Source organism: Adiantum capillus-veneris, chromosome 15, assembly GCF_014529385.1.
Source record: "Adiantum capillus-veneris isolate H3 chromosome 15, ASM1452938v2, whole genome shotgun sequence".
NCBI lineage: Eukaryota > Viridiplantae > Streptophyta > Polypodiopsida > Polypodiales > Pteridaceae > Adiantum > Adiantum capillus-veneris.
The window spans coordinates 15,820,669-15,846,918 of NC_140945.1; the positions used below are offsets into that span (position 1 = coordinate 15,820,669).

The window sequence follows — 26,250 nt, forward strand, 5'->3', positions numbered from 1 at the left end:
GAGCTCCCTTCTTGCCAATAACCACGATTCGGTGGCAGATCCTATGAGCAAACGTCCATGTACGCAACAGTTATCAAATCAAGTTCAGAGGGTTGCAAATACAAACATGTATCAATTTGGTATTGATACCTAACGCAGGTTAGTCAACAACAACGAGGCAAGACATAATTGCTGACCGTAGCAGCTTACAACTCATATATAGAGAGAGAGAGAGAGAGAGAGAGAGAGAGAGAGAGAGAGAGAGAGAGAGAGAGAGAGAGAGAGAGAGAGAGAGAGAGAGAGAGAGAGAGAGAGAGAGAGAGAGAGAGAGAAGGTAATATTGATCATAGGACATAGAGCATAAAGTTACATTTGCATGTTTTGTGTATGGCAGGGAGGACATGTATTCACAACACTGCACGTTCCAATTGCACAAGCAGGACTCGAGCTCGACAACATTGCAAGGTCCATTATTTGCATCCAAATTTTCATGCGCATGTGTTTGCTTGGCGCAACACATAAACGCTACGGGGCAGGGCACGACTTCCATTTCTTATAATTTTTTGGAGAGACCATAGTGCCAACTCTCCACCATACCTTTGTATGGCACCTCTGTATGACGTGCACAATATACTTTGCACTTTTAGTGTGACGTTTCATTGCAAGACGATATGTTTAACTATTCACATTACTTTTGTTGTAGCTTGACTCACATATCGGCCTGTTGATTGGACAATCAAAAAATAGGAGTACAACATTGCAGGTGAGTAAAGTACCTCATTTATTGTTGTAATTCATTCATGCTTTATCTACTTGCTTGTTTTAGAATTTTCCGCATTACTTCCTTTGTTGTGGTTTATTTGGATCTCATTTTCAGAACTATACACTCAATGTTGACCAACATCTGCAAGTGAGTTACACACAAATTTTTGCATACGGTCTGCTTGCCAAATGTATGTGATGTACTATAGTAGTGAATGCATGTGGTGTATCATAGTAGTGAATATACACTCCTTTTGTCCTCACTTCTATATTATTGTTGGGTGCTTGGTCATCGGAGTGTATATCCATTTCACGCAATGCCGTCCTTCCCAATTAATTAGTTTTGCTCTTGTTCCCTTCAGTGTTAGCTGTTAAAAGTCAATTTGCATGTCCTGTTATATTCTATAGATGTTATATAGCAAGGCCCACCAAGCAAGACTAGTTGAGTGCATAGCATGTAACTTGTCACAAATTACCTCGGAAAAAAGGTAATTATGCCTAAAAATAAATAAATCAATTAATCTCCAAAGCCTACGTAACCAACTCAAATTCTAGTTTTAGCATCTTGTATTGATAGACAATTTGTCTTCTTATAAAAAGCTAAAGTTTTTTATATCTTTGGTGACATTTAATCTCGCAACCTTGAGTATCTTGGAAATCTTGAAAAATTCGAAGTGCATTTTAAGAATTTATGACAAAATATTAGGGGTATTTCGGGAATGAGGGAAATTTCCTCAAATGAGGGGGGTATTTTGGGGATTATAAAATTCCATCCATCACCTTGGAAACACAGCCATTGCCTTGTTGCCGGGAAGTGAAGGAGCGATGGCGCACCTGCTGAACTCTTCCTTCCTCGTCAGCAGTGTTCCATCATCGCCTCTGCTTGTACGAAGCTTGAAACGTCGGTGCCCGTGTCTGCAAAGTCGAGCTGCTCTCACCTCCACTCCTCCCGTCACTCTCCGCTACAACAAACTAGGGGATTCCGACCTCTTGATAAGCGAGGTCACTCTTGGCACGGTACGGGACACACACACACACACACACACACAGAGAGAAATGAAATGAAATGAAATGTTATATTAACGTCTTCAAAAGGCCATAATGACCTATGAGACCCGAAAGTTACAAAGTGGTGGATCTGATACAAAGTCAGAGAGAGAGAGAGAGAGAGAGAGAGAGAGAGAGAGAGAGAGAGAGAGAGAGAGAGAGAGAGAGAGAGAGACCTCTGATCAGAATTGCAGTATGTTGTATGCGAAACTCTGCCATTGCGCATATTTGTCCTCAAAGAGCTTAGCCTCCAACAGGAGTATTTGCACTTACTTTTGGCTTACCATCACGCATGAATGAACCCATCTTAGAGATTCCGTTGTTCATCTCATTGTTGTCCTAACCGGACAAATAAAAATTCTTTTTCATCAGTTCAGTGGACTCCTGGCTCCATGGTTGTAGAGACATGGAACACGAAATTGGAACAATACGAGAAATTTGGAAGAAAAAAAGGGTGGAAATGGGGAGGGAGGAAGGTGAGGTACAGAAACACTTCAAATACACAATGTATACTTTACAAGATACAAAACGTTGGTTGCACAAGAAACCTTTATTGTCTAGTAGCCAGAACTCATCTAAAATGAGACATGTTCAAGTGAAGACTACCTAAGTCTGCCTTGCAATGCTTGACCTCTTATTGCCGCTCAACTCCGGTTGAGTGAATGGACCTGGCTTTTTAGTTGCAGTCTTGCAAAGCCTTGGCAAATCTGCATGAAGAATGTCACCAAGTGACGATGTGGTACATGATGCCTGATAGAAGAGATAGAGAGAGAAAGCGGACAAGCTTGAGGACAGACAAGAAACTTCCACGGTTGTAGAAGAGCGAGCAAAGAAGGGAAAGATGAAAGCAGGACTTGTATGAGATTTCATGAGGCCGCCTGGAGACCAGCAGGATGAGAGTATTGATCTCTGCAAAGCGTGGGGCAAAGTACAGGATCAAGAGGCCTTCATTTTCTTTGACACCGGAGCCAAGGCCAATTTTATCTCGCTAGAGATAGCGGCTTGGTTGGAAATCAAAGAGATCAGACCACAGATGGATGCAGAGTTAGCGGCACCAGGGCATGAAGTATTTTTGGGGATGCCTTGACACCACAGGAACATCGTAGTCGTGGGTTATTTGGCTAGGAAATTTGAGTGAAAGAATAGTAAGGGCAGAAGTGTGCTCATTGATGTAAAACTTAAAGGCGACTCAATCCCTCTTGTATTGGGTTTATCCATTTCAAAATTAATGAAATCAAGCCTTTTTGTTTACTGGATCTTTGTAATTATTGAGGAAAATAAGGACTAAAGTTTTAGAGAGGTAGAATCAGAGTGTTAGAGGTTCCTTCAAGTTCATGTCAATTGTTTCTTAGGGGCTTTGCAGGGCAAGCTACCTTCTGAATGACCAGATGATCATACCATAGAGTTGATACTTGGTAGTACTCACTTGGTAGTACTCCTCCGAGTCGACTACCTTGTAGAATGAGCAGAGCTCAACAAGAAGAAATCATGAGCCACTTTTGAAAAAGGGCTTGATCTAGCACAATACTTCACCTTTTTGTTCTCTAGTGCTACTTGTGTAGAAGAAAGACAAGTCTTGGACAATTGTAGAGACTACAGGGCTCTTAATAAAGTTACAATCAAGAACGGTTTCCAATAACCAAGATTGATGATATACTTGATATATTACAGGATTCTACTCGTTCAGTTGGATTGACCTCAAAAGTCGTTATTAGCGGATCATGATTGCTCGTGGAGATGTATACAAGACTGTGTTCATGACATCCTGTAAGGTGCAGCAGAATGAATGTTGTATTTTCTCAAGATTAGTGATCTTTATTGCTCAAGGTTCCTTTTAGTTCTTAGGGAAGGAGAGAGCCTTCCGTCTTGTAGAGTGTTGTGATCACGAACAAAGTGAGTGGATATTGTGCGTGCAAGTGAATGAGACTGAGAGAAGGAGAGAGAAGAGATACGACACCCGAGAGGTTGCAAAACCCTCCTCCGAAGGCCCCACTCTCGTCGGCGAGAGTGGTCTAACTTTGATTGCACAAAGGTGTACAATGCGCATGCAACGGACTGATGCAATGGGACTATGTCGATGACGATGACGGTGATGACTGAAATTTGGGATCTTCTATTGGCTGAATTTGTGGACTGTTTTCGGGGCTGAAACTGGCTGTTTTACTGCTGTCTTGATGGCTGAAAATGGTGGATCTTGCGGGGGTTCATGCTGATGGTAAAACGCTGGTTTCTGCAGGCTTTTCCTTGCCAAAACGCTGGGCTACATGCTCCCACAAACGCTGTGGATCTGCAAATAATGCTGCGTTTTATGGGCTGGACATCTGCTGCCAAAAATGCTGATTCTTGTGAGCCAAAAACGCTAGCAGGCTGATCTGTTGCTGGCGTTTTTGCTGAGGGCTGAGATCCCAAAACGCTAGGCCTTTGGGGCTGATCTGCAAGGTAACTATCGCCAGAAGGGGGAACTCCAAGGGCGATGGCTGATGCTATGGAAAGAAAATGCCAGGTATGGGGAGATGGTGGCGATGCTTACTGCTGGGGGTGCTGAGGGGGGGTACTGCTGAGAAGTTGCTTGTTGAGCGGGAAGCTCCTGCTGCCTCTTCTGCCAGAAAGTGCTAACTTGGGTTTGCTTATATATTAACTTAGCAAAATTGCCCTACCTACTTTTGTTGGAAAGTCACTTAAAAATAATAAGTGAAAATAACCAAAAATAGAAAAATAGGCTAAATGCACTGGAAAATTCCTCTAACTGATGCTAATGGATTCTGATGGGAATTCAGATGATCATGCTGTGTGCAACCGGAGGATATGCATCTATGCTAAGTGATTGGGCATGTACGGTCTACGAATAGACTCACAAAAGTGCCAGATCACTGCTAAATCTAGACTGATGGACTGACTGAAACTTGCTGTGGTGTAGCTTGTCCACGGACACATACGGTTGGGATGTGTCACGTGAAACATCCTTTGGAGTACGAGTATTTGGTGATGCCTTTTGGTGTCACAAATGCTTTTGCAACGTTCATCAGGATGATGGATAGGATCTTTGAGAGCATGGGCACATTTTTGGATGACATCATTGTTTTCTCCAAATACGAAGTGGAACATAGAGAGCATTTGTTGCTAGTATTCAAGGTGCTAAGAAAACACAGATTGGTGATCAAGGGAAAGAAGAGCGAGTTCTTTCTACTAGAGATACACCTTTTGGGACACATCCTTTCGTCCAAGGATCGAGCTAAAGTGGGGCTATCGTGTTTGGCTTACATTGAGAAACGTACATGATGTGAGAAGCTTTTTGGGCTTATGCTCTTACTATAGGCGGTTCACTATACAATTTGTAGAGATTGCTTCGCCGTTGTAGATCCTGACTCAAGAAGGGGTATCATCCACTTGGGGACCTTCATAGATTGCAGCGTTTGAGAGACTCAAGGAGAAGTTGACTACTTAGCCTGTGTTGATTTTATGAAATTTTTAAAAATATTTTGAGGTTTTCTGTGATGCTTGTGAAAGTAGTCTGGGTGCGGTCTTGCTACAAGAAGGCCATATGATAGCTTATGAGAGTTGAATGCTGTCAAAGCTAGAGAGGGTTGCATAGATTTATGAAAAGGAGCTCTTAGCAATTAGTCATGCTTTGACTCCATGCAGGCATTACTTGTGCAGGGTAGACTATACAATGTACATGGATTACAGAGTTTGGGATATTCTTGTCTCAGAACAAGTTATCAGAAAAACACTTCACGAGCGAACATTTTGTCGGAGTTTCATTTTCAGATAGTGTACTTGAAGGGAAAGAAGAATGTTGTGGCATATGTGTCGTCTCGCAAGCCATAAATATCGTTGATGTAGTTGGTGCATCAGCGCATCATTAGGACTTTGATGCGATGTGGGAGCAGTATGCTATAGACCTTGATTTTGGTGAGATCTTCAATAGGGTACAACATGGGGGGATTGTTGCAAGGTATTCTCTCAAGGAAGGGTATTTGATGCGAAAGACCATGTCGTGTGTTATATGTGGTTTGAGGCAAAGGTGTTGACAGAGTGTGAAAATCCTTCTTTTGTTGGACACAAAGGCATAGATGCGAACTAGCGTTGAGACTTACTTCTATATGCCATAGGTCAAGGAGGATGTCGGTGAGTTTGTGCGTACTTATTTGGTATGTTAGAAAGTGAAGTATAATAGACATAAAGTGACAGGACTCCCTACAACCTTTGCCAAATCTAGATCGACCATGGGAGAATAGAGCGTTGGACTTCATCTTCAATCTTCCCAAGACTCAGAGTGGGCATGATGGCATTTGGACTATTGTGGATAGATTCCGCAGGCAAGTTCATTTCATACCAGTGAAGAAGATAGTGGAGGCCGATTGTCTTAAGTTTGATGACGTGGCAAGGCCCCATGGGGGCTAGGGTCATCAAAGATTCCAATTGTGGACAATTGGCCGAGGGGGGGACACAACCCTAAAAACTGATGATGTGGGCAGCCAGCCCGAAAATCGCTGATGTTGTTGATCGTACGGAAAGCCCTAGATACACGGAGCCTTGTTGACGTGGCACTGTACGAACATTCGTGTTTTGCAAAAATTGAGATCAGCGCCAGACAGTGGATATGAGTATTTTTGGGGAGTAGTGCTTTTCACGTATGATGCTTTTTGAGGCAAAGGGCCTTTACAGGGGCCTTTAAATATGTACTTGGGGGTTCACTTTGGCATTCTCAGTTTGGAGGAGACCCCCGAAAGTTGTACCTTTGTGAAGCTATACAAAAAAAATACCAAAAAGGAACCCATGGTTTTGGGGCCCTGCCACTCCATGTTTACCGTGTGGATTCTTTGTGTGTGTGTGTGTTGAGTTGTGTTTTGACGTGCTAAAGTTATGTTACAGTGTGTTCTTTTAGTTGGTATTTGGTGCCCTCCGGTTACTGTGGTATTAAAGCTTCAGGCATCTGCTCTTCTGAGAGCGCACCGATCCCTTCTAGACAGATAGAGCAAGTTTTTTCACAAAGATAATGCTATGCAGTGGTGGAGTTCTATATCTACCAAGCCTCACACTCCAAGGACTTGGGAAGCTTTCAAGAATATTTTTGCCCGAAGCTACATGACATCCTTATTTGAAGTGCAGCTTCTGGCAGAATGGGGCAACTTGAAAATGCTGGCCACAGAAACTCTAGAAGACTACAACTTGAAGTTTCTAGATATCTACCTTCCAGTGTCTTTTGTCAAGCTGATAACCTTGTACGACCTGTGGGAGCGCTATTCCATAAGATTACCATCACCACTACAGGAATACTGTTAGCCCAAACAAGTCTTGACAATCCAAGGGCTTATGGACCATGGTGCGGTTGGCTACAAACTTATGAAGGGAAGATTGGAATTTACCACCGATGATATATTGGCAAATACCTAGAATCCTCGATAACAACGCACAAATTCTTGGGATTCTCGCAACACCTTGACTCAACCTATGCGATTTCGTTTGACTACGTGCCAGCTCTAAATGTTTCGAGACAGGTGTACTTCCTATGCTTGACCCCATAAAGGTAAAAAACTTCTAGAGCAACAGTCACAAATGGGAGCGCACAGCAATATAAAATATACTCGGATAAATAGAATTGATCACTTAATACTGAAGCCAAAGGATATAGAGAGAAATAAATAGAGAGTGAGAGAGAGTGAGAAGATCGACACAGTACTGGGACCAGAAGATGGGATGGTCCCTCCCCCGTAATAGTATCTTTATTACTGAGGAGAAGTCTATACAAGCACTTGAACCGAATGTATTACCACGTTCGTTCTAGAATAAGACTTGATGGTTCCCTGAAGCCTCAGCTTCCAATTCCTAGGGAAAAACCCTATTCCAAGGAACTTCCGTTCCTTATTCCAAATCCTTGAGAACCAAGGTTCTCGCCTCTGGATCTACCTTCCAGACTCAGGGCATGACATCCCCGCAACTCTCTTTTCCAACTCTATTTCCAGAGTCCTCTTCCCGCAAAACAACTCTGCTTTCCCGGACGCGAAGTCCTTACTTGGAAATCCCAACTTCCGGATCACAACTTGAGAGACTACCTCTCTCCGATCCGTGGGTCTACTACCCAAACTCGGGTACGAAACCCTTGGACTGATCTGACTCTAATTCCTCAGAGTGCTTTCTCTTGCAGAGGCTCATGCCTTCCTCTGCTCCTACTCCCTCACTAAGAGGAAGTACTCCTGCAAACAAATACTTGGAGATCATAACATGAAAATCGTTACCTTCAAAGTCTCGACGCTCGAAACGCAACTCGGTTCTCGAAAAGCAATTCTCCGGAAGAGATTTCTACATAGAAAATCCTCTCTTCCAATCCTACACATAAAAGAGGTGTGTTCTCGGGTTCCTTCTCGTAAATCATCCCCGTCTACGACGTTTATGGGCTGAAAACAGAGAAAAACAGCAACTTGTCACGATGGAAACACGCTTCGTAGGCACTTCTTCGCGAGGGAACTAGCGCACTGGGTCTTGGCGACATCTGGTACACTTGGGGCAGCCATGGGCATCACCGGCAACGTCTTCTTTACGGCTGAAATTTGCAGCAGCATCTCCTCCTTGCAAAGATTGGTCCTCCCTTTGGAAGAGGGCGTGTGATGTCTTTATAGCTCCTTGGCCATGGCAAAGATAGCTGCTCGCGTAGAGATTGCGGCCGTTTTTTTTTTTTTTTTTTTTCCCGCTCTTCTGTTTGAAAAAGAGAGATATAAAACGCTGGCTGATTTGTTGCCTTATTTATCAGATGGCTACCCACTTATTAAGTGGGCGGCCAGCGTATTTTAAGAATAGTCTGAACCTGCCCAAAAACTCAATAAAACCTTATAAGTTAAAAACAATGCTTTCACAGCACTTCCCAGGCGTCCCTGGATGCAATCACATGCACAGTTGCAATGCAGACATAGACTTCCTCGTGGGAAAGCATCTGCTTTCCCGAAAAGCAATCCCGCTTTCTCAGAAAGCATCTGTTTTTCCTCAAAAGTTTCCTCTGAACCCATCTTCAAGTGCTTGCTTTTCCTTGTGCACAATTCCAACATAGTTCGGAATTTCCTCTTGACTATGGATATCCCCTTTCCGATGCACCCGTCACCCACCTTGTGACGCATCAGGAATACCCATCACCTAGTCTTTTCCTACCGAACTTACGGTACAATCTCCTTCACGATGCTCTATGTCACCCATCCTATGATGCATCAGAGATGCCCGTTCCCGGATGGTCGAATACTTCTTTTCAATGCTCCTTGTAAGTTGTCACCCATCCGATGTGACGCATCAGAAGTACCCGTTCCTGGTGGCCTTACATATATTCCTGTTCTCAGTGCTCCCGTCATTACTTTAAATGACGCACTAGGAATACTCTGTACTCGGATGTCTCCAGTGAGAAAAACCCTCCCACTTAAAATTCCAATAATTCATTTAGAATTATTTTTCCTGTTGTTCCAAGCGAGAAAACCCCCTCACTTATAAATCCAATAATTCACTTAGAATTATCAGATAAAGCCAATTTAGCAACATCCCTCTCACTTATAAACAGTTGTCCTCAATTGTAGAGGTCCAACTGAACTCTCGGGGAGAAACCGGAAAGATTCCAAATCTTGCTCAAGGGTGAGTTGAGCTAGTTCTTTCTCAAAAGAGAATTAAAAAATTAAAGTAAACAAAAATTCAAGAACTCAATACTTACCTTACTGGTTCATGTCCTTCCTCTAGTACCTCGAGGATATCCTTCAACAATCATCAAACTTACGAGCCATGTAAGAACTCATCATTCACGTCTTTCCAACAGATTGGAAGTTTTCCTTATCCGAGAATCTGTTAACTCAATCCCACCTTCTCAATCCCGAGAAGAATAATCCTCCTAGAAATCAATCTAGGTCTTTGCCCTTGCACATAACCTTGCGCTATTAGTCTTGAGGATATTAAACCTCTTGTGTCCTCTCGCATAGGACATGTCGAGAGCATTAAGCTCATGTGAATCTTCCCGTGGTAGACAAAGTGTGCCATCTTACCAAAGTAAGTTCTTATTCTGGAGCCTTTGCTTTGGGTAGGCCAATTGTTCTGATGCAAAGTTTCCTTATCAGAGACTCTGTTAACTTCTCAAATTCGAGAAGAATAATCTTCCTAGAAATCAATCTAGGTATCTGTCCTTGCGCATAATCCTGCGCTGTTAGTCCAAAGGGTATGAAACCTCTTGTGTCCATCCACATAGGGAATGCCCAAGTCATAGAGCATTAAGCTCTATGTCTTTCTTTCACAATTTGTGATCACCTTAAAGAAGGTTCTTATTCCGGGCCGTCGCTCAACGTAGGCGGACGGTTCCAATCGGAAGATTCCTTGTGCACGGCGGCACTTCCTTCCAATTTTTTCCTCCTGCGAGTTATTACCACCAGCAGTGTTTTCCAGACGCCCATTAGAGTCTCTTCCTTACAGAATCATAAAAAATGATTCACCTTGCGAGCATCAATGACGCCTTGCAAAATCTTAGGCAGATAGGATTCTAGCCATAGCATTTTCTGAACGTACGTTCAAACCCGGTTCACAATAGAGCGAACCCTCTTTGATTCTCAGGGATGTTCTCCCATATGTAATTCTTACCATTTTGAAATGGTTGGCGAACTATATTCTTACGAACATAATAGTTCGAATTTATTCCAGCAGCGTGTAAATGCTACTTGACCTGCTCATGGAGAAACATATACCACAACCAAAAGTTGCTACTGTAATGGTAAAAGCACATAGCGTACTCAATGATCAACGACCATAAGAAAACCTCTTCTCCGTAGAGAACTCAAATTCCTTCTACCGAACACATCTCAAATAGAGATTCTCTTGTCGGAATATCCTTGCGCGCAAAAAGGCGCTCAAGAGAGTATAACAAACTCTCGTCCAATTCCTTGGCATAGGTCTGCATCTTCGTGTGTTATCCATGTACTCAAAAGTGTACATAATTCTTAAGCTGTGTTAGAGTTTCGATGAACCTGGGAAATTACCTTCCCTTCGTAAGATCCTTAGAGCGAAGACGCTCAACTTGACGATCCCTTGGCTCGATTCTTAGAGCAAAACCCGCTCATCAAATAATCTAGGATTTTAATCCTTGGATTCCTCAAGCACAGGCCGTAGTCGTCGCGTGTTCCTTCCCTCGTAAAGAGAGTGTTCATTCACTTGTGCAAAAAGCACTACCATATCTTCCCTTACCGGGTAGGGGATGTGGGCTTTAAGAGTACTCAAGCTTCATGAAAGCTTTTCTTTGCTTGAAAGCTTAGAATGGTTCCTTCATAATTTCCTACCCGCAATAGCAAGTAATTGTTGGAGAATTACTGGATACCAGATCAATCATGGACCTTTCGGATGGTTAAGCAAAGGAGTTCATCGTATAAAACAATGTTCTGACTCAACCTTACTGTCATAAACACTCGAGAGTGATTGTCCTTGTTAGACACGTGCATATCTGGTGCATAAAAGCAATACGCAGTTGACGAGTTCCTCAAAGATTTAACTTTGATCAAAGACCTGCCCTCTCACTTAAAAGTTTGAGGGTCTTCTATTCAAAAACTCAGTAGTTAGATTGAATTCCCTTACTCCAAACTTTCTCCGGATAGCAATGTATCCTTCGAGGAGAGGTAACAAAAATTCGTTGTTTCTGTGCTCAATGGTTCTTGTCCCACTGCGGGGATTGTATTCTATGTACACTAAGGTGTACACTTTCAGCTTTTATTGCCGACTTTACCATCTGCTGCAAAGTATCTTGCAGATGCGTTTACAAAATTCGGGCAAAAGTCCTTCGTTAAATTTGTTCATTTTTCCTTCCTCAGAGAGGATCAAGAATGGAGCTACCTTGGCAAGAGTGAACCACTACTTGCTTTGACTCACTCGTGATCCTATCGGGCAAACCGATCCCAATCTTCTTGGATGCCTTCCTCAAAGCGTAGAGGAACAAAATTTGTCGGAAAATTCAGCCTTGAATTGTTGTTGTAAGTTCCTTGCAGAGCTTTGGTATACCACCAAGTACTTGCAATCCCCTTGAGGTGTTTGGTCACATGCCTCACCTTCGAAGCTTCTCAGAAATTGCCGTTTGCAAAGGCAACTTCAAACTGTCGAATGAAAGGGGTAGCTTTCGGGGCATCTTCCGTTCCGTCAAAAGTATCAAACTTGATCGGAGTGTTCTGAGATCTAGAGACCTTCTTCATATCCTTCCCGGAATGACGGGATTTATATGGTTCTTGATTGATGTTCATGGATATCTTCTGGGTTCTGAACAATCTTGAGAATTCCGCTCCTTGGATTCTCTAGGTTCTTGAGCATCATGCTGTTGTCGCCTTCTCAAAGAATCCCAAGTCTTGTGTCGACTTCTTGCAGAGAGAAAAAAAAAAATTCCAACTCTGCGAGCTTTTTCCTGCAGGACTTAGGGTTCCGCTTGCTTACATTTCTCTTGGCTTGTCATGGCTTCTTCCCGTATCTTCCCAGAGTCGTCCTCCTTTACAGAGAAAGAGAGGAGACCATGCTCTGATACCACTGTCACAACGGGAGCGCACAACAATATAAAATATACTCGGATAAATAGAATTTATCACTTATTACTGAAGCCAAAGGATATAGAGAGAAATAAATATATATATAGAGAGAGAGAGAGTGAGAAGATCGACACAGTACTGGGGACCAGAAGATGGGCTTGTCCCCCCCTGTAATATTCTTTATTACTGAGGAGAAGTCTATACAAGCACTTGAACCGAACGTATCACCACGTTCGTTCTAGAATAAGACTTGATGGTTCTCGGAAGCCTCAGCTTCCAATTCCTAGGGCAAAACCCTATTCCAAGGAACTTCCGTTCCTTATTCCAAATCCTTGAGAACCAAGGTCCTCGCCTCTGGATCTCACCTTCCAGACTTAGGGCATGACATCCCTGCAACTCTCTTTCCAACTCTGTTTCCAGAGTCCTCTTCCTGCAAAACAACTCTACTTTCCCGGACGCGAAGTCCTTACTTGGGAATCCCAACTTCCGGATCACAATTTGAGAGACTACCTCTCTCCGATCCGTGGGTCTACTACCCAAACTCGGGTACGAAACCCTTGGACTGATCTGGCTCTAATTCCTCAGAGCGCTTTCTCTTGCAGAGGCTCATGCCTTCCTCTGCTCCTACTCCCTCCCTAAGAGGAAGTACTCCTGCAAACAAATACTTAGAGATCATAACATGAAAATCGTTACCTTCAAAGTCTCGACGCTCGAAACGCAACTCGGTTCTCGAAAAGCAATTCCCCGGAAGAGATTTCTACATAGCAAATCCTCTCTTCCAATCCTACACACAAAAGAGGTGTGTTCTCGGGTTCCTTCTCGTAAATCAGCCCCGTCTACGACGTTTATGGGCTGAAAACAGAGAAAAACAGCAACTTGTCGTGATGGAAACACGCTTCGTAGGCACTTCTTCGCGAGGGAACTCGCGCACTGGGTCTTGGCGACATCCGGTACACTTGGGGCAGCCATGGGCATCACCGGCAACGTCTTCTTTACGGTTGAAATCTGCAGCAGCATCTCCTCCTTGCAAAGATTGGTCCTCCCTTTGGAAGAGGCCGTGTGATGCCTTTATAGCAAAGATAGCTGCTCGCGTAGAGATTGCGGCCGTTTTTTTTTTTCCCGCAAGAGAAAAAGAAAAAAAGAAAAACGGCCGCGATCTCTATGCGAGCAGCTATCTTTGTCATGGCCAAGGAGCTATAAAGGCATCACACGCCCTCTTCCAAAGGGAGGACCAATCTTTGCAAGGAGGAGATGCTGCTGCAGATTTCAGCCGTAGGCGCGTGTTTCCATCGCAACAAGTTGCTGTTTTTCTCTGTTTTCAGCCCATAAACGTCGTAGACAGGGCTGATTTACGAGAAGGAACCCGAGAATACACCTCTTTTGTGTGTAGGATTGGAAGAGAGGATTTTCTATGTAGAAATCTCTTCCGGGGAATTGCTTTTCGAGAACCGAGTTGCGTTCGAGCGTCGAGACTTTGAAGGTAACGATTTTCATGTTATGATCTCTAAGTATTTGTTTGCAGGAGTACTTCCTCCTAGTGAGGGAGTAGGAGCAGAGGAAGGCATGAGCCTTTGCAAGAGAAGGCGCTCTGAGGAATTAGACCCAGATGAGTCCAAGGGTTTCGTACCCGAGTTTGGGTAGTAGATCCACGGATCGGAGAGAGGTAGTCTCTCAAGTTGTGACCCGGAAGTTGGGATTCCCAAGTAAGGACTTCGCGTGAAACCGGCCCGTAGGGCGGTAGGCGTTGGCTTTCACCCGAAATTCTTTACTTTAGACACACACACAGAGCACTTTGCAAAGAAAACCTGCGACGGGAGTTAACACTTGAATACACACACGGCTCGGAAGCTAGAATGCTCCGAGCAGATGCCGACAACCAGTAGGCCCCAAAATTGGCGCCCCTTTCGGTATTTCTTTATTCTTTAGGAGGGTAAATTACAAGGTAAGGTCCCGGGAATCCTTCACGTGTATCCACCTAGATACCATTTGATTTGGCCAAATTTCGGCAGCATAACAGCCCCAAAACTTGCGCGAAACCAATTCCCCTGCTGGAACTCGCTTGCACTGTTGTATACCCTCTGATTCCTGTCCAAAAACAGTAAATTCAGCACGCTGTATTTACTGGTTTTTGCCCTGTTTTCAGCCCCAAACAGTCCCCTAATTGTCCTTTGCCAGTGGGGCACGATTCCCAATGATCTTGGCGTCCGTATGGCTGAAAAACAGTGAATTTACAGCGCATACACAGCGCTGATTTTGCACCTGTACGGTGAGGTTATGACCCTCACCAGTGCCTGCTTTGGAGCAGCAGATAGCTACCCCTGTTCCTGCTCAAGGAGGCTCTTGCCTCAGCACAAAAGCATGAACCCACACAACTGTACATAAGTCAAATGAGTAGCCCTCTTGTGGGGCATCACATAACTGCACGTAGGGGAGAGAGAGAGCAGTGTGTAGTGTGCAGGGCATCACTCCTAGCACCACACTGTACATGAGAGGGAAAGGAAGCACTCCATAGCTCTTAACCTGTGACAGGCTCTCAATGAAGCATCCCCCCAGCATAAATCGAGCGCCCTCTCTTTTGCCCTTGACTTGTAATGCATCTGTGAACAAATAGATGCAAAAAGGAGAAGATTTCCATGGCTGCCAAAACCTGCGTATCCGCAGCAAAACAGCCCTGTAAACACGCATCTGATGCCTTCCAATGCTGAAAATGAGCTCCTTGGACCTAGGCAAAGTCATGGGAAGCTCAAAAATGGAGAGAAATGGCTGAAAATCCAAGTTAACAGCCTCCAAAACTGCTCTCAAAAGTCAGTTACGGGTTCTGTTCTCCCAGACTTGGTAAATTGACCACAAAGTGCCACTTGGCACTCATACATGCAATTTCCCCGCATTGGGCTTCCTGCTTAAAAATCTCTCAACTTGTGCATCAGTTGACTTTGCAGCAGAGTACTAAAATGTTCCCTTGGTCATACCGAAGGTAATGACGCGAACACATTTCACGGCCCAGAATAGCAGTTCCCTAATTTTTAGGAGATGCTTCCGTCGGGCTCCCGCTGGTCTTCTGACCATCTATCCTCATTGGGACCGCATCCAAAAGTGCAATGTGGCCCAACTGTCGGATACTTTCTGTTGGTGATCCCACCTTGACTTTATGCCTTTATTGAGTTCACTTCCTAGTATCCACCAACTTGCTAAGTGCGACGGGGGGGACCTGTATGATCTTGCTCTGAGCCTAGACATCCTCTTACTGTACGAATTCCAGTGCCGACCAACTTCCCGTCTGCGGGTGAAACTACCGTTCACATTGGCCATACAATGTCTGACCATTTGCAACTTCAAAAAGAGGGTCTCAAAAATAAAACAAAAATCATTGGAAGAAACCAACAACTAAGGTTAGCAATTGCCACGTCCTCGTGACATACCCCCCTCTTGAAATCGCAAACGTCCTCGATTGCATACCATAAATACATGCCACTGATGATCTTGTGTTGTTAGCACTCTTTTATCATCGCATGTATCCGCAAGAAAGACTGTCAAAACATATGTACAAATGACTTAATGAGACCTTCATACTTTTGTCAAACTGTACACTGCTGTTGCACTGAATCCATGAGTACATTTGATGTGCTAGCTCTATCATTACCCCTCCTTTGCAAACATTGGGTTGGGGCATACGTAGGCTGTAACCCAAAGGCCTCAAGGTAAAGCTGCAATACATTTGGTGACTCTGACAGTTCATGCTCTTCCATCCACTTTGCATCCATAGGTGGATAGTTCTTGAACTTCACCATAGCATCTTGCAACCTTTCGTCTAACTTTTACGTGTTGCAAAAGGCTCTTGCCTCTGCAAACGAACATAATTCCACAACCTGACGTACCACCCACGACCAAGCAAGCTCAAATTTCAAGATGATTTACCAATGCGTCATAGAATCCAAGCAATCGCCTCAGAGAATCGGCAAGCAGCATGTCACCTGGCAGACCCACATCACTCCCGCAGGAGATCTAGTGGCCAATCTACCACCGTGAGACCTCTCCCTATCTCATCTTGGTTCATACTTGCAAACCCTAAAACACAGCAGAAAATCAGCCCTAATTTGACCACTTTTTAGCAGGGCGTACATGCGGAATTTCCTGTTTGTCCTGTGAAGAGGAACCCTCTTCCATAATTCCCTTCCCCTTGTCGGCCATAGTGTAATCCCCGTGTTCTTGCACTGTGTGTCTTTACCCTGAACAATCCAGGCTCACTCTTTGAGGAAAAAGTGATTGATGTCCCGGTAACGGAACCATGAAACCGGTCCGTAGGGCGGTAGGTGTTGGCTTTCACCCGAAATTCTTTACTTTAGACACACACATAGAGCACTTTGCAAAGAAAACTTGCGACGGGAGTTAACACTTGAATACACACACGGCTCGGAAGCTAGAATGCTCCGAGCAGACGCCGACAACCAGTAGGCCCCAAAATTGGCGCCCCTTTCGGTATTTCTTTATTCTTTAGGAGGGTAAATTACAAGGTAAGGTCCCGGGAATCCTTCACGTGTATCCACCTAGATACCATTTGATTTGGCCAAATTTCGGCAGCATAACAGCCCCAAAACTTGCGCGAAACCAATTCCCCTGCTGGAACTCGCTTGCACTGTTGTATACCCTCTGATTCCTGTCCAAAAACAGTAAATTCAGCACGCTGTATTTACTGGTTTTTGCCCTGTTTTCAGCCCCAAACAGTCCCCTAATTGTCCTTTGCCAGTGGGGCACGATTCCCAATGATCTTGGCGTCCGTATGGCTGAAAAACAGTGAATTTACAGCGCATACACAGCGCTGATTTTGCACCTGTACGGTGAGGTTATGACCCTCACCAGTGCCTGCTTTGGAGCAGCAGATAGCTACCCCTGTTCCTGCTCAAGGAGGCTCTTGCCTCAGCACAAAAGCATGAACCCACACAACTGTACATAAGTCAAATGAGTAGCCCTCTTGTGGGGCATCACATAACTGCACGTAGGGGAGAGAGAGAGCAGTGTGTAGTGTGCAGGGCATCACTCCTAGCACCACACTGTACATGAGAGGGAAAGGAAGCACTCCATAGCTCTTAACCTGTGACAGGCTCTCAATGAAGCATCCCCCCAGCATAAATCGAGCGCCCTCTCTTTTGCCCTTGACTTGTAATGCATCTGTGAACAAATAGATGCAAAAAGGAGAAGATTTCCATGGCTGCCAAAACCTGCGTATCCGCAGCAAAACAGCCCTGTAAACACGCATCTGATGCCTTCCAATGCTGAAAATGAGCTCCTTGGACCTAGGCAAAGTCATGGGAAGCTCAAAAATGGAGAGAAATGGCTGAAAATCCAAGTTAACAGCCTCCAAAACTGCTCTCAAAAGTCAGTTACGGGTTCTGTTCTCCCAGACTTGGTAAATTGACCACAAAGTGCCACTTGGCACTCATACATGCAATTTCCCCGCATTGGGCTTCCTGCTTAAAAATCTCTCAACTTGTGCATCAGTTGACTTTGCAGCAGAGTACTAAAATGTTCCCTTGGTCATACCGAAGGTAATGACGCGAACACATTTCACGGCCCAGAATAGCAGTTCCCTAATTTTTAGGAGATGCTTCCGTCGGGCTCCCGCTGGTCTTCTGACCATCTATCCTCATTGGGACCGCATCCAAAAGTGCAATGTGGCCCAACTGTCGGATACTTTCTGTTGGTGATCCCACCTTGACTTTATGCCTTTATTGAGTTCACTTCCTAGTATCCACCAACTTGCTAAGTGCGACGTGGGGGACCTGTATGATCTTGCTCTGAGCCTAGACATCCTCTTACTGTACGAATTCCAGTGCTGACCAACTTCCCGTCTGCGGGTGAAACTACCGTTCACATTGGCCATACAATGTCCGACCATTTGCAACTTCAAAAAGAGGGTCTCAAAAATAAAACAAAAATCATTGGAAGAAACCAACAACTAAGGTTAGCAATTGCCACGTCCTCGTGACATCGCGTCCGGGAAAGCAGAGTTGTTTTGCAGGAAGAGGACTCTGGAAACAGAGTTGGAAAGAGAGTTGCAGGGATGTCATGCCCTGAGTCTAAAAGGTGAGATTGAGAGGCGAGGACCTTGGTTCTCAAGGATTTGGAATAAGGAATGGAAGTTCCTTGGAATAGGGTTTTGCCCTAGGAATCGGAAGCTGAGGCTTCCGGGAACCATCAAGTCTTATTCTAGAACGAACGTGGTAATACGTTCGGTTCAAGTGCTTGTATAGACTTCTCCTCAGTAATAAAGATACTATTATGGGGGGGGGGACCAGCCCATCTTCTGGTCCCAGTACTGTGTCGATCTTCTCACTCTCTCTCTCTCTCTGTATTTATTTCTCTCTATATCCTTTGGCTTTAGTATTAAGTGATTCTATTTATCCGAGTATATTTTATATTGTTGTGCGCTCTCGTTTGTGACAGCAACCTTCTGCCAAGAAAGCCAAAACTATAGTAGGATGTGTTCCAATATTCATGGCATATCTGTACTTGATGCTTCAAGGAATTATGCAGATCCTCTGGAAAGATTCGTGGCCACAAGCCACTTATCTTCTTTGATCTAAGAGCGGCCAATAATTTCACCAACCGAAGTTTCTCAAGCAGATCAAATTTGAGTACGATCAATTGCTGTAGCCTTTGAGGCAAAGGTAGCTATAGGGGATACTAGTAAACTCATTGGTGCCCTTCCTTTCATCATTGGTACCATGGAAGGGAGACTTCCACATCATGAAATTAGGGCATTGTGATGCTCTTTTGGGCATGCCTTGGCACGACAAGATTGATACTACCTATTCAGATGAGGAATAGAACCATCACTTTAATTGAGGATGGCAAATGAGTTGTCCTTTGAGTTCTATTGACAGGAACCAATCCTGAATGATTTTAGTTTTACTTTTGTGTTTAGATACTTATTGAACACTGTTTGAAATAGCATTTATCTATTTCAAACTTGTCTTGGTGCCGGTTTTGTTTGATTCTGCTTTAAATGCTGTTTTCAATACTGTTTGAGAACCTCTAGAGGGTGTAAGTTGTGGTAAGCGTCTAGTTGTATTTGGAACCTCTAAATGTTGCATGCTGCGGTCTTGGGAGTGTCTGGTTGTATATGGCCTCCGAACGATGCACGTTTTGGTCTCAGGAACATTTGGTTGTATATGGAACCCTCTAACGACGCAAACTTTGGTGTGGGAGTTTGATTGAATCTGGATGTTTTATGCTATATGTTTGCATATTTGAACTCTATGTCATCATCTTGGAAAGGAGAGTGGGCTTCAAAGAAAAAAAAGCCATTGTATTGCCGGAAATGCTACCTCTTTGGTATTTGTTGTAGAATCTTGTGTGGTAACATCCTTCTGCTTTGCTTCATCATCTTTCTTCTTTTTAACGCAATGGGAAGGAATATGCCATTTCTCACCACATAAATCATTGGACCTCGAGCTCATCTTTAGAGGTTCTTGTCACAAATTGATAACGTGGCATGACTAGGACATTAAAGGCTATAAAGTTGTGACAACTTATGGGAAAGTGTCGAGGGGCCAAAGGGACACATAGGATAAAAAAATACGCAAGACCTGTTGATGTGGCTGGTTGTACAGACGTTGCAGATTGCGATGGTTGCTGTCGTGGCAGAGCGTACGGATTTTTGTGATTTGCGTTGAGAGTACAGACCTCCGTAATTTACACTGATTGTACGGATTTCCGCAAATCGCGCTTGTTGCTTTTTGGGGCCTTCTGCTTTTGAGTTACTGCTTTTGGCATCCCTTTGTAAGAATATAAGGGACCCAGGTCCCAAGGGCCTCACTCTCTGCAGAGCATCTGGACGCAGAGTCTAAGAGCCGAGGACCTGCGGGAGTTGTTCTTTGCTCAAAGATTAATACAAAACGAAATACTGAAAGGGGCGCTAGTCTTTGGGGCCAATCTCTCTTGGCACGGAACTACGTCGGGCCGTGTCCACTCAATTGAACAATGATTTGTCTGTGAAGTGTTTTAAGTGAATCTCTCACTCGTGTCGCGACAGATTCTAGACTTGGGGTGCCCAAGTTTTTTACAGTGGTAGCAAAGGGAGGACCACCGAAAGGGCAAGATGCGAAGCAAGAATCAAAGTTTTGGAAAGAAGAAAGAAGATGATCCGTTTTCGACAGTTCTACTGAGGAGTCATCTTTTGAGAGTTCGTACTCTGATGATCACATATTTTATGCAAAGAAGAAACACTTTTACAGAGCCAACCAATATGATTTTTTCGAAGATAAGAGCAAAAAGACTAAGGAATTTAAAGAGGGTGAATTGTCATTGAAATTTGAATCTTTTTCCGCATGCTAAGATGCTCCCAAGCCTTTGGCTTTCATTCAGCAGTTTGATATAGCATTCTCTGGAGGGCACTACTCAGAGCACTCCAAGATTAAGAGGGCGGCATCGTTCTTGAAGGGTAATGCATGAATATGGTGGTCCACTCTTCTTCTGAGGAGAGAAGCCCTGACCAAGTGGTTGAAGTTTAAACGGCTCTTTATTTCTTCTTGGTTGACCCAGGAGTACGAACGAGATGTGAAATTCGCTTGGAACCATCTTCGGATGACCAAGGGTGACACTTTGGATGCATATTGTGAAAGATTTTGGGATTCTTTTCTACCAACCTCTTTGTTTAAGAAGGTCACTTTTAAAGAGCAGATTGAGCGGTTTTGCTTTGGACTCCCTAAAGAGATCCGAGATTACTGCCTTGAGTCCATACAACAACTGATGGACATGCTAAGCGGGGATTCTGGAAACATTCGGGTAACTTGACCTACCTCGCTGATAAAGTTTTGACACAAAGGTCCGGACAGAACTCGACAAACGCCTATAGAAAGAAGAAGAAATCCCAGAAAAAGAAGGATGTACGACCCCGATTGACTGCGGAACAGAGATCCGACTATCTCAAAGAGGGGATGTGTTTCGGTTGCGAGTAACAAGGACACATCTCCGCAAAGTGCCCCAAAAAGGCACAACGAGGACAATCAGAAGAAAGGCCAGAGAGTTTTAGAGTAGCAGAAGAACGTGGCAGAGTAGGCAAGATGAAAGCAGGACTAGTTCCCGATTGCATGGGGCATCAGCACCATCATTGGGTTCTGCTAAGATTTGCCTCCATGTATTGCTGCAAGTCAAGTCCCATAAAGACATTGGATTTTTCTGTTTGATAGTGTTGCTACCTGGTATCGTCAACTCTTTTGTTTGTTGAGGAATGGTAAGACATAAAGAGCTTGCAATCGGTTACAAAAAGAGTAATTAACACATTAGATAACATACGGTTGGTGTCAAATGAAAAGAGGGAGATGATTAGAATGTTAATGGTGGTAAGAGGGAAGAGAGAAAGGTTAATGGTGGTTAAAGGGAGGAGAGAACCTTCATCAGCCTTCCAATCAAGTGGTAGAGGCCATGAATAAAGTCACTAATTAACAGAAGGCCTTTCTCCAGCTTCACCAAAGTTGCCTCAAATCAGCCTTGGCACTGATACAGTAACAAAACATTCTTTGAAATGGTGTCAATGTCACAAACTGCTGATGTGTCAAAGCCCTGAAGAATGGAGCCAACTTGCAGATGCCGGCGGAGGGGCCTAAACCCTAAGAAGAACAAGTAACAGAAGAAGAAGCCTCCCAACTTATGGGGACCCCGTTCGATGGGGCCTCAAGTGACATAAAGGATTACAGTAAAGCAGGACCCACACACACAGAGAAAGAATTACATAGCAGCTGTACGGAAATTTCGAAAATTGCCTGACATGATGACGTGGCAAGCTGTACGGATTTTCGTGTTTTGCGCTGACTGCTGTACGGAATTCCGTGATTTACGTTGGAAGCCTTTTGGCATTGCTTTTGGACCAGAAGCTTTTGAGTTTGAATGCTTTTCATGTAAACTGCTTTTCATAGGCCAAGGGCCTTTAAATATGTGCTAAGGGCTCATTCTCTGGAAGGCTTCCTAGAGAAGGTGTAGAGCGTGGAGTTCCGGCTTGTACTGTGTTGATGCAATATAAAGAAATACCGAAAGGGGCGCCAAGGTTTGGGGCCAATACTCTCTGGGGTGGAATTCCACCACTATGTGTCGCGTGTCATCTCTCTCTTTCAGTTCAGCTATTATTGAAGTGCTAAAAGTCTGTTTAGTCTGTTCTTTTCTATTGGCACGTGGTGCCCGTCTTGTGACAATGGTATCAGAGCATCAAGCATGTGATTTTCTGAAAGCATACCGGTCCCACAAAAGAGCAAACAGAGCAAACCAGAGACTTCTGTAATTTATTTGAGATATCTTCGGCCTCTGACCCCGGACTTATTAGCCACTCCCACCCTTACTTCATCGCGCATCAGGCGCACTATCGTCTTCATTGCTCATGTCTTACAGGGCATAAGCCATAAAGATCACTTGCAAGAGAAGGATCCAGATTTGTTTCGAGTCACTGCTTTTCTCAGAAGCAGTGCCATGCAGATGTTGATGTATAGCTACCAAGCAGCACACTGCAAGGACTTGTCAATCACTAAAATTTTTGCCCGAAGTTATATGGTTTTTGACATCTTCCTTCAAAGTGCCACTTTTGGCAGAGTGGGGAATCCGAAAATGCTGTCATGGAAACCCTAGCAGATTATAACTTGAAATTTCTCGACATCTCTCAATAGATGTCTGTTCAGGAGCAGATGACCTTGGAGATCCAGTGCGATTGCTCTCTTGGGACTATTATCGCCGACAAAGAAACACTGTTTTTCCAAGAGCTGATGGTCCATGCTGTGCTCGGCTAGGACCCTATGGAATGAACCTAACCCTAATTTTTTGGTGCAGGTTTCAGGATGGAAATTCAATCCACTTTTCGAGCTCGAATGGTGTCGAGATTGCTTTTTAAGTTTGAAATCTGTTTGAGAACTTGTTTGGTGATCCTGTTTGGAATTTGTTTGAAATGGATGGTATCTGTTTTGAATCTGTCTTGGTGCCGATTTGAATTGGTTGACTCTGGTTTTAATACTGGTTTCAATGATTGGTGATTTTACTCCCGGGTGTAGTAGTGAGAAATGATGTTTGAGAATGCTTGTTCATACTCATGGCCCAGACCCTTGTGGTTATTTGCGGGGGGAGTATTGAATGATTGAAAAGTGTTGTTACTGATGGCCCGGACCTTGTTAGGTTATGCGGGAGGAATATTAAGGAGTCTGAGCAGTGGTTACTCTCAGCACCTCCAAACGACGCAGGCTGCGGTCTCGGGGGCATTTGGTTGTAAAAGGCCTCTATATCTCATGGCCCGGACCTTTTTAGGTTATTTGCGGGAGGAGTGATGAGAGAGTCGTTGAACAACTCATGGCCCGGACCTGGATGGCTATTTGCGGGGGGAGTTTTTATCGGTGGCTTTATGTTTCTATGTCTTGTAACATGCATATGTGAGCATTTGTGTTGCATTGTGATGTGCCAACCACTGAATATTCCTAATTGGATGAGATTGCTTGGAAGACACCCGTGGAAGATCAATGTGGTCTAGGTGTGATGGCTATAATTTTACTACGCCGGAATTCAAGAGTTCTGATTTGGATGAAAGGAGAAGCCAACTCCTTGATCAAAAGAGCCGAAAGGAGAAGCTAACTCCTTAACAAAAAGAGCGAACTGAATGTCCCTCGGAAATTTTTGAGCTAACTTGAGTTGTTTTGCAGATACGTTGTAATCGCGGACGATTACTCTCTTTCAAGAAGGGGAGATGTCACAAACTGCTGACGTGTCAAAGCCCTGAAGAATGGAGCCAACTTGCAGATGCCGGCCGAGGGGCCTAAACCCTAAGAAGAACAAGTAACAGAAGAAGAAGTCCTCCCAACTTATGGGGACCTCGTCCGATGGGGCCCCAAGTGACATAAGGGATTAAAATAAAGCAAGAGCCCATACACACAAAGAAAGAATTACGTAGCAACTGTATGGAAATTCCGAAAATTGCGTTGACATGATGACGTGGCAGGTTGTATGGATTTCCGTGTTTTGCACTGATTGCTGTACGAAATTTTGTGATTTACGCTGGCAGCTTTTTGGCATTGCTTTTGGACCAGAAGCTTTTGAGTTTAAAGGCTTTTCATGTAAACTGCTTTTCATAGGCCAAGGGACTTTAAATATGTGCTAAGGGCTCATTCTCTAGCATGCTTCCTGGAGAAGGTGCAGAGCCTGGAGTTCCGGCTTGTATTGTGTTGATGCATTATAAAGAAATACCAAAAGGGGCGCCAAGGTTTGGAGGCAATACTCTCTGGGGTGGAATTCCGCCACTCCGCGTCGCGTGTCGTCTCTCTCTTTTAGTTTAGTTGTTATTGAAGTGCTAAAAGTCTGTTCAGTCTGTTCTTTTCTGGCACGTGGTGCATGGACACACATGCTCGTGGGTGCACATATGCCACAATATATCAAATACAAGCTGAAGCTATGATGACAATGCCATTGCTGAAACAGAGTGATTACCTCCAAGGGGAAGTTGAGGCATACGCTTTAGATATGCCTTCCACCTTAGCTTATCAAGTGACTCAAAAGGGCTGAGGAGGGGTTTGTAGTAATTGCACTTTTATAGAGGCTTGACACCATAACTTGAATGATAAAGCATACAAAGAATGAAGAAAGGGGGCTGAATTTATGTGGTGAAAAGAGAGAATGGGCTGAATTATGGGGCTGGAAAGAGAGAATGTACAAATTTGAGTTGGGAAGTTTATATTTATGAGGAACACTTTAAGAATGCCTTGAACCGGAGTAAGGCCCTGTAATATTATTGTTTCCCCTTTCATTTTCATTTCTCTCTTTGGTAAGTATGAAGGTTGATATTCATGGTGAATGTCTCGAGAATGCCATCAACTGGATCTTGGCAATATTCATAGTCTATCTTGCTGTCTCGTAACTCAATGAGAAAGGATACGTGTTCAAGAGGATATTAGAGTGCTCATTTTTAGGTTGCAATTTACTATTATTTTTTTTCAAGGTTTCTTCTTTTGGAAAGTGAAGATATGTATAAAATAATTAAAGTGGGGAGCTCAAAATTTCATGTTATTTATCTTCGGAAGTTGCGTATGTATGCTTGTGACTCTGTTTCTTGTATTTGTTCCTTTGCTCTTACTTTACACGTTGGAGTTCTTTCTATGACTCTCCTTAGAACGCGCATCTCTTGCTTCAGTCAAGATATCTGGAACTCGCCTTTCTTTGCAAGTGCTAGTCGCCATTATCATGGCTGAGCTTCCCCATCACCTCCAACTCTTACAGTGCAAAGCTTTAACATGTGGGAGATGAGATTATCAAATATAAGTGGATGGAGATGGAACATATCATATAAAAAATGTCAATAGCTTCCCCATCACCTCCAAGTCTTACAGTGCAAAGTTTAAACATGTGGGAGTTGCAAGATTTTGAGAATGAGATTATCAAATATAAGTGAATGGAGATGGAACATATTGTACAAAAAATGTCAATAAAATGTTAAGAGAACATTTGGATGGAGACTTGCACGACTTTGGTGATGTGCTCCCAGTGTCTTGTTGGTCTTGTCTAATGTCAGCTGCAAATATTTGAAGGTTCCTTGTAAGTGCTGCATGTGTGAACGTTCTGTGTGTTGTCTACTTTATTCTTTTATGCTAACACATCTGTTAGCATCTGAAATACAGATGACTTGGGGCAATCAAAATACAGAAAAAGAGGCGCATGAACAGCTGTCTTATGCTTTTGACAATGGTGTCAATATTCTTGACACTGCCGAAATGGTAAGAATTCAAAAGTGTTGCTTAATTTAGCTAAAAAGATCTATTGTGCAGTTTATTTTGTACATGTTGGTTTCACTGTCTGTATTTGAAGGGGGCTTTTTGGCATAGAATGAAAAACTTGTGATTGGGCTCCTTGTTGCTTAAAATACAAATTGTGACATTTTCCATGTTTTGATAGCCTACGCTTTGCAATGTGCACATTTTGTACCTTGTAAGAG

General features: G+C 43.8%; 1 protein-coding gene across 2 annotated transcripts in view; it reads left to right on the forward strand.

Annotated features, from left to right (window-relative positions):
* Positions 1–1,501: 1,501 nt before the first annotated feature.
* Positions 1,502–26,250, forward strand: part of LOC147440320 (NAD(P)-linked oxidoreductase superfamily protein) — a 51,603-nt gene continuing 26,854 nt past the window's right edge. Inside the window, exons 1-2 of one of the 2 annotated variants that reach the window (XM_086530107.1) lie at positions 1,502–1,758; positions 25,937–26,032. In XM_086530107.1, coding sequence (XP_086386233.1) covers positions 1,567–1,758; positions 25,937–26,032 — 288 coding nt within the window. In that variant the 5' untranslated portion in view covers positions 1,502–1,566. The remainder of the gene's footprint in view (positions 1,759–25,936; positions 26,033–26,250) is intronic. The other variant, XM_086530106.1, reaches the window with a different exon arrangement.